Raw genomic sequence first — 12,038 nt, forward strand, 5'->3', positions numbered from 1 at the left:
GGTGCTGCAATGGCTGGAACTTTGAGGACTGTTGCAACTACCACTTGCTGTCACAAGTTCACATGGTCACTGAACGAGTGGTCATTACACAAGGACCACCTGCATACAAGTTTTTCTGTTATCAGAGGAGAGACCTGCCTCCTCATGGTTCACACGAAGGCTGTTAGAAGGAGAATCAGGAAGTCTTTATCCTAATTGTACTCAGAATATATTGGCTGTAAATGGGAAGTCGTTCAGTTGCTGGAATTCTTGTAACCTCACTGCTTCAATCTCAATAAACCTTGTTGAAGAGAACTCTGCAAGAATTGTTCTTGGAAAGTTCTTGGAATTACTTTTGGTGTAGGCAATTGTCAAGGAGCTGGACAGAAGGGGGACCATGCCCACTCCCCCAAATCCAGCCAAAAGATTTTGGCTGTACACTTTCCAATGATGTAACTGCATCACCAGATTGCTTTCTGTGGTTCACCAGAAGATTGGAGGTTATTTTGTGGCCCATACTCAAAGAAGTTGCCCCATATCTATTTGGATGCTTAAGAACAGTCCCCCATGTGCACTTACATCTTAAGTTTATAACTTCTAAAAACATTAAAGAGTGTTTGTTTTTGTATTTCTGTCTTTTATTATCTCCCTGTTGTTGAAATACTTTCTCTGGAGATTCTGCAAAGAGACTTAAATGATGCACTATGAGTTGACTAAAAAGTATATCTAAAATATCTAGTATGACTTTGCTACTTTTGGTGTTGGGAAGCAAGAGAAACAACAGGAGGAGTGGGGTGGTTTTAGTCACACACTGTACTCAGCTCCAGTTCCTTTAACAATGCTTTGTGAAGTGAATCTGAAGCAGAAGCTGTAGTTTACCAGCCTTAATGGCTAGGTTCACACCACAGGCTAAGCCAAATCCAAACAAACCACGTTTTGGCTTAGTGCAATTTGCAGACCCAGCCATTGAATGATCTTATTTATTTGTTTGTTTCTTTGTTAATGGTGCTTTCAAGTCAATGTTGACTCCTGGCGACAGCCTGGACTAGTCCCTGCAGTTTTCTTGGCAAGATTTCAGAAGCGGTTTGCCCTTGCCTCCTTCTTCCTAGGGCCGAGAGACAGGCACTGGCCCAAGGTCACCCAGCTGGCTTCGTGCCTAAGGTAGGACTACAACTCACAGTCTCCCAGTTTCTAGCCTGGTGCCTTCACCACTGCACCAAACTGGCTCTCTGTATATAACATTCACCAAAAATTAAATCTGAAATTATGTATTTTGTACTCCCCTCCTTTCCTTTTTCTACTATATTCATTTTAAATGTGCTCCCATCTACACCCTTTAGTGATTAGGCTGCCTGTCTGTCTGTCTGTCTGTCTGTTTCTCTCTCTCCCTCTCTCTGTTGCAGATACACACACACAAGGACACATCCATCTCCAATAAAAAATGAGACAATCTCAGACTACTGCAAAGAAATACCAGGGCATTTTAGCACTGTTGGAAGTTTGGCCCTCTGACCTGCAGCATTCCCAAACTTTTGCCAGAGTCCATCACACCCCACCAGACTTCCAATCTCGAAACGTCCCCTTGGCAGACTTTCCCGCCCCCTGGTGGGAAGGAGACACTCCGAGGTGCCAGATGAGGAACTTGGCAACCTATCCAGAGAGCAGCCGGGTAGGGGAGGACCGGAGGAGTTACTCACGGAAAATAGAGGATGCAACGAACGGGCTGGGCTCTGCGAGGTTCAGGACCCTGGAGAGCGCGCGGCTGGGAGGGGGCTCGGTGGGCGTCGGGAAAGCGAGGGAAAGGGCGACGCGGAAGTTTTCCTGGAGCTGCAGAGAAACCAGCTGCGCTGAGCTGTCAGCCGAGGACCCCCAAGCAGGAGCGGAGTCAAAGAATCAACCACAGTATAAATACAATTACATTTATGAGTGATGATTGATGATTACTTGCCATCAAGGCGTTGGCGATTCTTGGCGACCGCACAGTTTCTCCTTGATGTTCTGTCCCCAACCTGGTCTTTCAGCTCTTCCAACAGTACAATTAAATTAGTATGTCTGTAATAATGAATGATGCCCCAATGTGCACGAGGTCAAAAAGGAAGTGAAAATTAATCTACTCACCCCCTCTAGGATGCTTAAATATTCTCCCTGCAACTTTCAGCAGAGAGACGTTTTCCTTCATTCCTCCCAGCCCCACAATCACCCCGTGCAGAGTTCAGTTAAAAGCTGAGGGCGGGGAGACTAGCCGGTGCCCGCCCTCCAGGTGTCTTTCTAACCTGGTTCTTAATATTATCATTTACCTTTATTTAATAAAGCAAAGCACAAAAAATAAGGGGAGGAGAGGAGAGGAGAGGAGAGGAGAGGAGAGGAGAGGAGAGGAGAGGAAAGGAAAGGAAAGGAAAGGAAAGGAAAGGAAAGGAAAGGAAAGGAAAGGAAAGGAAAGGAAAGGAAAGGAAAGGAAAGGAAAGGAAAGGAAAGGAAAGGAAAGGAAAGATAAATACAGGGAAGGGAAGGGAAGGGAAGGGAAGGGAAGGGAAGGGAAGGGAAGGGAAGGGAAGGGAAGGGAAGGGAAGGGAAGGGAAGGGAAGGGAAGGGAGAAAGCAATGCATAATATAACTGTGTTTTGAAATAATGTTATATCATGTACTGTATGTAGTTTGTGGGAAGAAGCGGCGGAGCCATCATTGCAACGAAGAAAACCGAGCAAGCGTGCGCCCCCTCCCCCTCGGCCGTCTTCAGCTTCCTGCCCTTCGCTGCCAGCCGGTCGGTCCCGCGGGCACGGCCAGAAGGCGCCCATCCGAGCGGCGCGGGTGGCGCCCGGGCGCGCTCGCGGCCACGGGAGCGCGCGGGGTGCGCGCGGGCGCAGCCTTGTCCTCGCATCGAGGCGGGTTCGGCCTCCCCCTCGCCTCCCTTTTCTGGGCGACGCTAACCAGGCTATTTTTAGCCCGGCTCGGGCGGGGACGGGAGGGAGGAAAGGAGGAGTCCGGAGCCGCAGCCGCAGCCGCCGGAGCGGGCAGTCCCGGGCGGACCAAGCGCGTGGCCAGCCCGGCTCTGGCCTCGTCCGCTCGAAGGGGCGTCCTCCGGCGCGAAGGGGATGCTCGGGCGGTGAGCCTGCAGGCGGCATGGAGGACGACCTGGCTTCCGAGGAGGACACGCGTAAGGCGCGGGCGAGGCAGGCGCGCGGGGAGCGGGCAGGGAGCCGGGGCGGTCCGGGCTCCTTCCGCGCGGACGGTCCCTGCCCCGCGGCGCTTGCAGGTCGGAAGGCCGAGAGCGGCGAGCGGCGAGCCCAGCCGGCGGGGCTTCGTTTAGGCTGGGGGAGGAAGGGGGTCCTGAAAGCATCCCTTCCAAGGGGCTTGCGGTGGGGCAGGGGCCCGAGGTAAGGAGGTGGCCCGAAGGGGCGACTGGTCTCTGCTGGATTCCACCCCCACCCCGCGATTTTTCAACCACCTGCCCTTCCACCAAAGGGGCTGGGGATCGTCTTCCCCACCGATGCCTTGATTCGTCCAAGGAACTCCTCCAACTCCTGGAGGCAGAATCACAGCCTTTTTTTGAGGAGGGGGACAGTTGGAAGACTGGGTGGGGGCGTTGCCACCAGCTAGCTTAAGTCCAGGGTTGAAGTGAAAACTCATTGGTTCCACTATAATGAGTAATTTCAGTATTTCGGGTTTCCCCCTCTTTCAGCTCCCCATCCTATTTATCAGGCCATTGACCTCAATGGGTAGAAAACCATGAAAGGGGCAGGGGGATCACATTGGCCGTGTTTAGGGGCAGAAATGAATGGTTTGTCCCTTTGCCATATAAGGCACAACTGCCGGGTTTGCACGCTTTAAGCCAGGTTTTTCATTTTCAAATCGCAGGGACTGAATTAACATGCTTAACCCCCTATCCAATCACTTAAAACATAGTTCCAGGAACTATTTCACTCTTTTTGCTTTCTCTCTTGTTCCCCATTTATTTATTTGTTTTATTTAAGCAATTGATACGGTGGCCAATCTCACTAGAGTGGCTCTGGTTTTTGTGGTTGCTGTTGTTTTAGAGCAGAGTTTCTCAACCTTGGCAACTTTAAGACGGGTGGACTTCAACTCCCAGAATTCCCCAGCCAGCTGGCTGGGGAATTCTGGGAGTTGAAGTCCACCTGCCTTAAAGTTGCCAAGGTTGAGAAACCCTGTTTTAGAGAGGAGTAGGAGTAGATTTATCTCCTGCTTGTACTTGGATGGGGGACCACCAGAATATCCCAGATTGGTGGGCTAGACTGGGAAGTTCACAAAACGAGGAAAACTGAGTTCATTTGTACATCTCTTGATGTGACGTATTATCATGTTGATAGGTCATACTCGGCAATGAGTAATCTAAACAGCTCTTACTCCAGAAATTACACCTTGAAAGGGAGAGGATCTTCATAGATTTACAGAGCAAGTCATATTTCTGCATTTATTTCCTGGACAAGCCTCATGTCCCTTTTCAAATGCAGTAGAACACATGGAAGAATGCGATTGGCTGGGAGTGTTGTGGCATAGAAGAAAAAACAAAAGTTCCATGTGAGCATGTTTTTTTTAAAATTTTTCCTTCGATGCTACAACCTTCCCTCCTCTGAAATCACCAAAGCGAACACAGACATTTACAACAGGTCTTTAAGGAGGTCTGCATGTTTATAAACACTCTAAATCGGTCAAAGTAGAGAGAAGGGGGGAGTCAGAGATTAAATACCTATCTATTTTCTAAGCAGCTCTTTTCTTTTTTCTTTCTTTTAATATTCATATCAACAATACATGATAATACAGTGGAGCCTTTAGCATTAAGTATTAACACAAACATCTAAACTTTTTTCATATTATAAAGTAATTTAATGCATTTTGCCATTTCTTATCAGTGTGATATTTAGCATTAATTGCATGACTTAATAATCTTATGTTCTTGAATATTTTAGAAACCATATTTAAGATTGATATAGATGGCCTTTTTCCTTCATCTTTCAAGGTTTAATTCAATGTTTTTCAAACCTGGCAACTTGAAGATGTGTGGACTTCAATTCCCAGAATTCTCCAGCCAGCATATGCTTGCTGGGGAATTCTGGGAGTTGAAGTCCACACAAGTGGCCAAATTAGAAAGAGCCTGGTTTAATTTATCTTAATCATCACAGTGTTAATAGCTTCCCATTTCTATTGTTTAAATACCACTGAACTCAGTTATTATCTGTGTTCTATAGTGCGTTATTTGTATTTTATAATGCAATAAAACAGTTAGCTTGAAAAAAAAAAACCTTGAGAATAATAATAATAATAATAATAATAATTATTATTATTATTATTATTATTATTAAAAACCCTTTCTAAAAAAGAAGTTCTGCGCACGCCTTTATTACTTGAGAAACGTCTACCTCCTCAGCTGAAGACCCCCATAGAGACCATCCAAGTCCCGTTCTCTATCCTTCCCCAGGATGGGACTCAGAGGAAGACATTTAAGTTACCGAAAGGCAGTTCCTAATTGAATGTTAGGAAAAACATCCTAACACAAAAGCATTTCGGGAGGGAACCAATTACCAAGGGAGGAATGAGGAGCGAGGGCAGCACGTAAGAAGGATTATGATGATTACGACTGAAAAGCTTTAAAATGCCCGGGAGAAGATAAAAGAGGCGCTTTCATGGCACTTAATTTCCCTGAGTAGGGCTTGCACAGAGAATGGCAATGCAGCGCCGATGGTCACAACACAATCCCTGGGCTCACCTAACCAGCAACGCTCAAGCAGATAAACGGTATTATTGCTTCATGGAATGGTCCAGTCCCTACAGCACACGAAGCAGCAAACTAAACATACCTTCAAGTTGAGCCGAAATCCTGGGGGTTGCATCTATTCCATTTTCTTGGCCTCAGTACCAGCGTGGCTTGCCACGGCCGTCTTCGTGGATGTTTCCCAACTTTTCAGTCCAGCCTACGGCCCTGGGGTTTTCTGGTGGTCTTTCATCCGAGTGCCTAACCCCATTTGAGCTTAGTTTTACACACAGTGCAAACCCAGCATAGGCTGTACCAAATCAAGCCTGCTGTGGAACCGAACTGGAACTAATTGGCTTACAAACCTCTAGACAATTGGAAGCTCGGGCATTTCCTGCATGGTCTCCCCTGGTAGGTACCACCCCTGCTTTTAAGCTCTATGGAGGGTGCCCTCTTGGGATGCCGATAATGGACGATGCTAGAGGGAATTATTCCCTGAGTCAGACCCTTCCCAGGCTGCCATTACAACTGAACTTCCTAGCATCCTCTATATCAACACTGACATAGATATACGATATACAGTATACGGTATACAATATAGCTGGCTGGGGAATTGGAGTTGAAGCCCATACACCTTAAAGTTGCTGAGCTGACAAACACTGCTGTACAGATAGTCCTCACTTAATGACCATTCATTCAGCGACTGTTTGAAGTTACAACAGCTCTGAATGAAGGGACTTATGACCAGTCCTCGAAGTTCCAGACATCACAGAGCCCCTGTGGTCGCATGAACAAAGTCATCTTTCTAAAAGAATAAATGTCCAAGTGTTGGAGACTTGACATGGGACAACATACTCAATGAGAAGACTTCCACATCACTGCCCACCAAGTAGACCGCCTGTCTGGAGGTTTGACAATCCTCCAGAGAAACTGTAAAAGGCATACAGTTTGCCAGTCGCGTCCAGCACACTCCATTCTGAATTAAGATTGAAAGCTATTTGTGCTGACCCTCTGCTCTGCATGCAGCTTCTGCTAGAATTTATTTTTTTATTATTTTTACCATCTTTAACATATCTTTTTCTTCTCTCCAGTGCTTATTTCAGAAAAAATGTTCCATGATGCAGCCAAACGAAACGACACGGTGTACATGAATGAGCTGATCAAGCGAGGGGTGGATGTCAAAGCTAAGAATAATGTGGGCACTTCAGTTGGGTGCAGGAGGGGTGGAATGGGCAAGGATTTGTACCTCCCCCTGTCCCCACTCCTCAAAATGTAAATGCTGGAGGGTTTCAGGCAAATTAAACTGAGGACCGAAGCTCCTTCTTGGTGCTTTGGAATGCTTTTGCGTAATTCACTGCCCCAAAATGGGATAGTGGTTTAAAAAGAGGTGAGAAAAATTAATGAAGGAGGCAAATTCTATCTGGGAGCTGCTGGCTCTCCCATCCCCACCTGCCCCCCAGCTGTTCAATAAAGCACCAGGTCTTGATCTGGTAGCCAATCCTGAATCTAAGGATTTGATTGCTCAGTAATAAGGATAGCTTGGAGAAGATACAAGGGGTCCTTTTCCCTTTCCAAAGCATTCCTACCCACAGACAAGTGGAATGTAAGTGAGGCTGTAAAAATGTCTGCCTGTGGAGTACAAAATCAGGGATTTCATGTCAGGGCTGCAGATACCTGATCAGCCACAGATGGTAGTGAAGAGACATGGTCTGCATCTCATTGCTGCTACCTAGTGGCCATGCAGGGATTTACAGCCCAGATATGCTGTCCCTAACAAAAGACAGCCGAGAGGTAGATAGGGCTCAGAAGTCTCCATCAGACTCAGTGCCATTGTGTGGCCTATTTGAGCAAATTCCAGGGCTCCTTCAGATCCACCGGTGCTACTGCCGAGTGAGGGCTTCCAATTTGTCTCAGTTGGATAGGAGCAGAGTTTGGGAGGGGGACTGGCAATGTCACCATGTGGTGATCCAGGCTCAGGCAGCCTCTTTTAGTTTGCTCCTTATGGGTGTGTCCTGTTGACAGAAAGTCTAAGCCAGTGTTGTCCAAACTTGGCCACTTTAAGATGAGTGGGCTGGGGAATTCTGGGAGTTGAAGTCCACTCATCTTAAAGTGGCCAAGTTTGGACAACACGGTCTAAGCTAACGAAGAAGAGAGTGCAGTTGACTTTAGGCCTCATGTTGTACAACGTTGGCAGAGACAAACATGGGGAGCAAGACTGCTCCGCCTTCTCCTCCCCTGCTTAATTTCTCTTTCTTTCCAGATAGACAGGACCGCTCTCCACTGGGCTGCAGGGGCTGGGCATGAACAGGCAGTGCGCCTCCTCCTGGAACACGAGGCTCCCGTGAATGACGAGGACACTGTGAGCTTTTCCCCATGCTATGTTAACTTTATTGGTTGTAATGACTAATGTACCTTTATTTGCAGGCCGTTTTCCAAAACAGTTTTTGGAGAGCTGTTATAACACAGTCCAGTACAGGCCATGATGAGGTCATAGGTCTCATGAAGCCATCATGCAAATGATGCCCATTATGTCATTTGTACAATGACAACTTGGTACACATGGCATTACTTGACTTCCTTTTCTCATTCCTATCCAGATGCCCTTGAACACACTCCGTTGGGCTTTACTGCACGTCTTTAATTGATGCTTATTTTTGGGGATCCCAGATTTAACAAAACCTAAACTAACTGAACTGGCTGGGTTCCTGCAACATACTAAGCCACAGACGAAATAAATATGAACCAAAGTTAACACTAATAAACATCACACTGTGGACAATTGCAGTACTAAATCTTTAACAAAGCTGGTTAAGCAGGATATACAACAAGGGCAGGATAAATGTATTCTTCAGACAGAAAAAACCAGTCAACTGTGGCAGACCCAAGAATCAGTTTTAACCCATAACTGCCCTGGGGTTGTTGGATCAAACCCATCCAGCAGCCAGCTGTTTGTGCAAGAGGGTCGTTCAAGGTTTACCTCTCCCCAGTTGCTCGGCACAGAGGCAAGAACCTAGAGAAGCTTTGCAAACTTGGAGTTTTTCTAGACATCCCTATTGAATTGTGTCCTTTTGCAGATGTAGGAAGACGGTAAAGAGTGGGCAGATGGGAAGAGGGATAAATAAACCTTCTCCCCTCCATCTGCAGTGGATTCAACCCTGATCAGGCCATTGCAGATTTTATTTATTTTATTTTTTAACAATCTGCATAGAATAGGGAACCACAGTATTAGGAATGCTGGTCTCTGCAGTGTCTAGAGGTATTCCCCACCCGGCTGTTTAGATATCTCCCCATGGATGACACTGGCTGGCATTCTGGCTAATATTTTCACAGAGCATTGGACTATTCAGACAGAACAATAGACTATTCCCCATTGGACTGAGTTTTCACTGCTTCATTTCTCATAATCTGCTGCTGGATCACAGCTACAGAGTTTCCCAGACAGAGCATCAGACCAGGTTAAAAAAAAAAATTCCCCAAGGGCAGAGATTTGTTGTAACCTAAGCTTCCACCAAGTGGGACAAGAAACATCCAATGTAATAGAGAACACAAGGAAACGAAGCAAGATTATTAAAAGTACCCAAAAATGAACATTTATTTTTCTCTTTCCCTTCTCACCAAAAGGTATCATTTAAGTTAGGAGAATCTTTCTAGCTTCTCAAACACTTACCTTCTAAAGCATAGGAGTGTACAGAACTGCGCTGGGAGTAATTCTTTTTGAAAAACAACCAGAACTTTAAAGAAACATCCAACTGCTGGTTTTCATGCTATTTCATTTCAAAAGCTTGTTTTATTGACTTTTTGGGTGTAGGGGAAAACGGGCTTACCTTGTCATTTGTATTCCCTTAACATTGTAAGCTGCTCTGGAAATCAAGATCGTGTAATTTTTTGCTTCTTTGGCCTAGGATGAAGCTAACTTTCCTTCTCTCATCCTCCTGTTTTCCAGTTTGGGATGAGTGCGCTCCTCCTGTCTGCTTGGTTTGGTCACTTACGCATCCTTCAGATCCTTGTCAATGCTGGTGCTAAAATCAACTGTGTAAATAAGGTATGGTAGATTTTTATGGCTTGAGGGCATTAGCTGACAAAGCTGGGCTCCATGGGAAGACCTGCATGCAAGGACATGGGTGTCAGAAGAAGGCAAGCGATGCAGGAGACAAGTGACAAAATGTGCATCGCGATGTTGGGAGGCAAAGTCCCTCCTTTACATACCGACACGCAACATTACAGTGCAAGTATGGAATGGCGAAGCTTGGATCGTGTTGTCACAATGTACATTCTGTCATTGTGGCATCCGTAGGGTTGGGAATGGACTCCTATGCCAGTGAGATCTGCTAAAAAATTCTGCTTAGCTTTGTTCCTCTTAGCTGTGCCTTGTGCACGTGAAGACACCATGCTTTGTCCATGCAACATATTCAGCCAGGTCCATTAACGAAATAGTGGCTGTTTGCACAGTGTTTATTTAGAAGTGTATGAAGCCGCCCAACAATTCAACAACTCTGGGTGGCATAAAATAAAAACAATCAGACCAAAAAAAAAAAAAACCCACAACAACTAGAAGGAAAACAACCATTAATGACAAACACATACTCAACCCAAGACCTGGGATGAGAACCAGGTTTTCAGAGCTCTTTTGAACACAGCCAGGGTGGGGCCAGGCGGATCTGCATATGGAATGAAAGAGAGCAAGAGGAGACGGACCGTCCTGATTCCGGTTGCACCACCTTTGAGGCAATATGTAGCTAAGATATGAGGAAGTTACTCTGCAGGTAGTTTTCAGTGAAGAAGATTAAGGCCTCCTGTGCCAGCAGTGTTTATTTAAGGGGAAAGTCTGCAGTTGTTTTCATCCCAAATCCTGTACGTAACCAGCAAGGCAAACCTGCACATTTTTTAATAATTACTAACTAGAAGGAATAAAACACGATCTGGCAGTTGCAAAGCACAGAAAGAAGGCATTTCCTTCATGACAGGTTTCCTTTTGCTTGGCAAAAGGCAGTGAAATTTCGCACGTGGAGAGGAGCTAAATTCCAAAAAGGTGGACAGCTGCTTTCTTCATACAGGATCTCCATTTCTGAAAACTCAGTCTTGGAAGGTGTCTCTCGATGTTTCCCTTCCTTGTTTTAAGACAAGGCCATAAAGTTAGGGATGCAACTGATCCTAGAGGTGGGGGCATTGGCAAGCAGGGTAGAGAGAGGTAAAAAAAGTTAAAATGGCAGCTGCAAAAGCCCCGTCCCTTTTTTACAGGCATGGCAAAAAGGGGTGGAGCCTTGATCATGCAGTCACAGACTCCATCTTGAGTTTTTTGACCCTCCCCTAGGACATCCCTGCTTAGAGGTCTCAATATCTTACCCACCAGCCCCAATCTCACAAGATACCTTTAAACAGTTGTATTATCTGGGACCCGCAGAGCAAAAAGGGGCAGACTGCTGATTTATTCCCCAACACCTTGAATCCCTCACCCTTATTTTTTCAGAATGGCCACAACCTCCTGCACTGTGCTGCCCAAAGAGGTCATCTCAGGGTGATGGAGTTCATCATGGAAGATCTGGAAGATGTGCAGTTGAATAAGAAAGATAAGGTAAGCAAGCTGTGTGCAGAGGAAGTCTCCCCTTCCCCAGTTCAATGAACTGGGAAGGCTGATCGATCTCTGAAAGACCACTAGGCTATCATATGGACCTGGGATCCCCAACATTGTGCCTGTGAGTCCTAATGTGCCCATAGACTCTTCTTTGGCACCTGCCAGATTTCTCGCCCAGTCAAACATTTTATTGGTCAAACCAGGATTTTAATTTTAAAAATACGGATTGTGTGGTCCTCATACGCTATGTTGTTTGGAAGTTCCAATAAGTGCCATAGGTATTTCTGTTAACTTCCAACATCTAACATTTAAAAATAGCTCTTTTAATTTTTTTTTTTTAAAGGGAAGTTAGACTGCTGCGAAATTAAAAGCCAGCCATCAGCATCACTATTATTTCCCCAAATGCCTCTGGGTCTATCACATATCCTTCCTGTTCTGGGACTTCCTTCCTTCCTTCCTTCCTTCCTTCCTTCCTTCCTTCCTTCCTTCCTTCCTTCCTTCCTTCCTTCCTTCCTTCCTTCCTTCCTTCCTTCCTTCCTCTAAACATCATCCAATTCACCCAGAAATATCTCGAAAGGATCTACCAGTTTTGCTGCCACCAGCAAACCTTTTCCTTGCATGCAAGTTCTTTTATTTTCCCCTCTATTTTTTTTATGTCTGTCTGTCTGTCTATCTATCTGAGGTGCCTTGACTAGGTGGAAAGTGGGGAAGATCTAGAACAGCATAATCTGTTGGTTAATGTTTAAACAAGAAGTTGAATTCATTTTGGTGGGTTAAAATG

General features: G+C 45.8%; 1 protein-coding gene across 1 annotated transcript in view; it reads left to right on the plus strand.

The window, feature by feature from the left end:
• The first annotated feature begins 2,960 nt into the window (after positions 1-2,960).
• The window catches only part of ANKDD1A (ankyrin repeat and death domain containing 1A), a 28,934-nt gene continuing 19,856 nt past the window's right edge, over positions 2,961-12,038 (plus strand). Inside the window, exons 1-5 of the mRNA XM_088139168.1 lie at positions 2,961-3,132; positions 6,777-6,880; positions 7,946-8,044; positions 9,629-9,727; positions 11,153-11,257. Of these exons, the coding sequence (XP_087995294.1) occupies positions 3,099-3,132; positions 6,777-6,880; positions 7,946-8,044; positions 9,629-9,727; positions 11,153-11,257 (441 nt within the window). The 5' untranslated portion in view covers positions 2,961-3,098. The remainder of the gene's footprint in view (positions 3,133-6,776; positions 6,881-7,945; positions 8,045-9,628; positions 9,728-11,152; positions 11,258-12,038) is intronic.

Source organism: Python bivittatus, unplaced genomic scaffold (assembly GCF_059951505.1).
Source record: "Python bivittatus isolate LINGU-HERP-01145 unplaced genomic scaffold, Pbiv_v1 ctg000210_np1212, whole genome shotgun sequence".
In the NCBI taxonomy this organism is placed as follows: Eukaryota; Metazoa; Chordata; class Lepidosauria; order Squamata; family Pythonidae; genus Python; species Python bivittatus.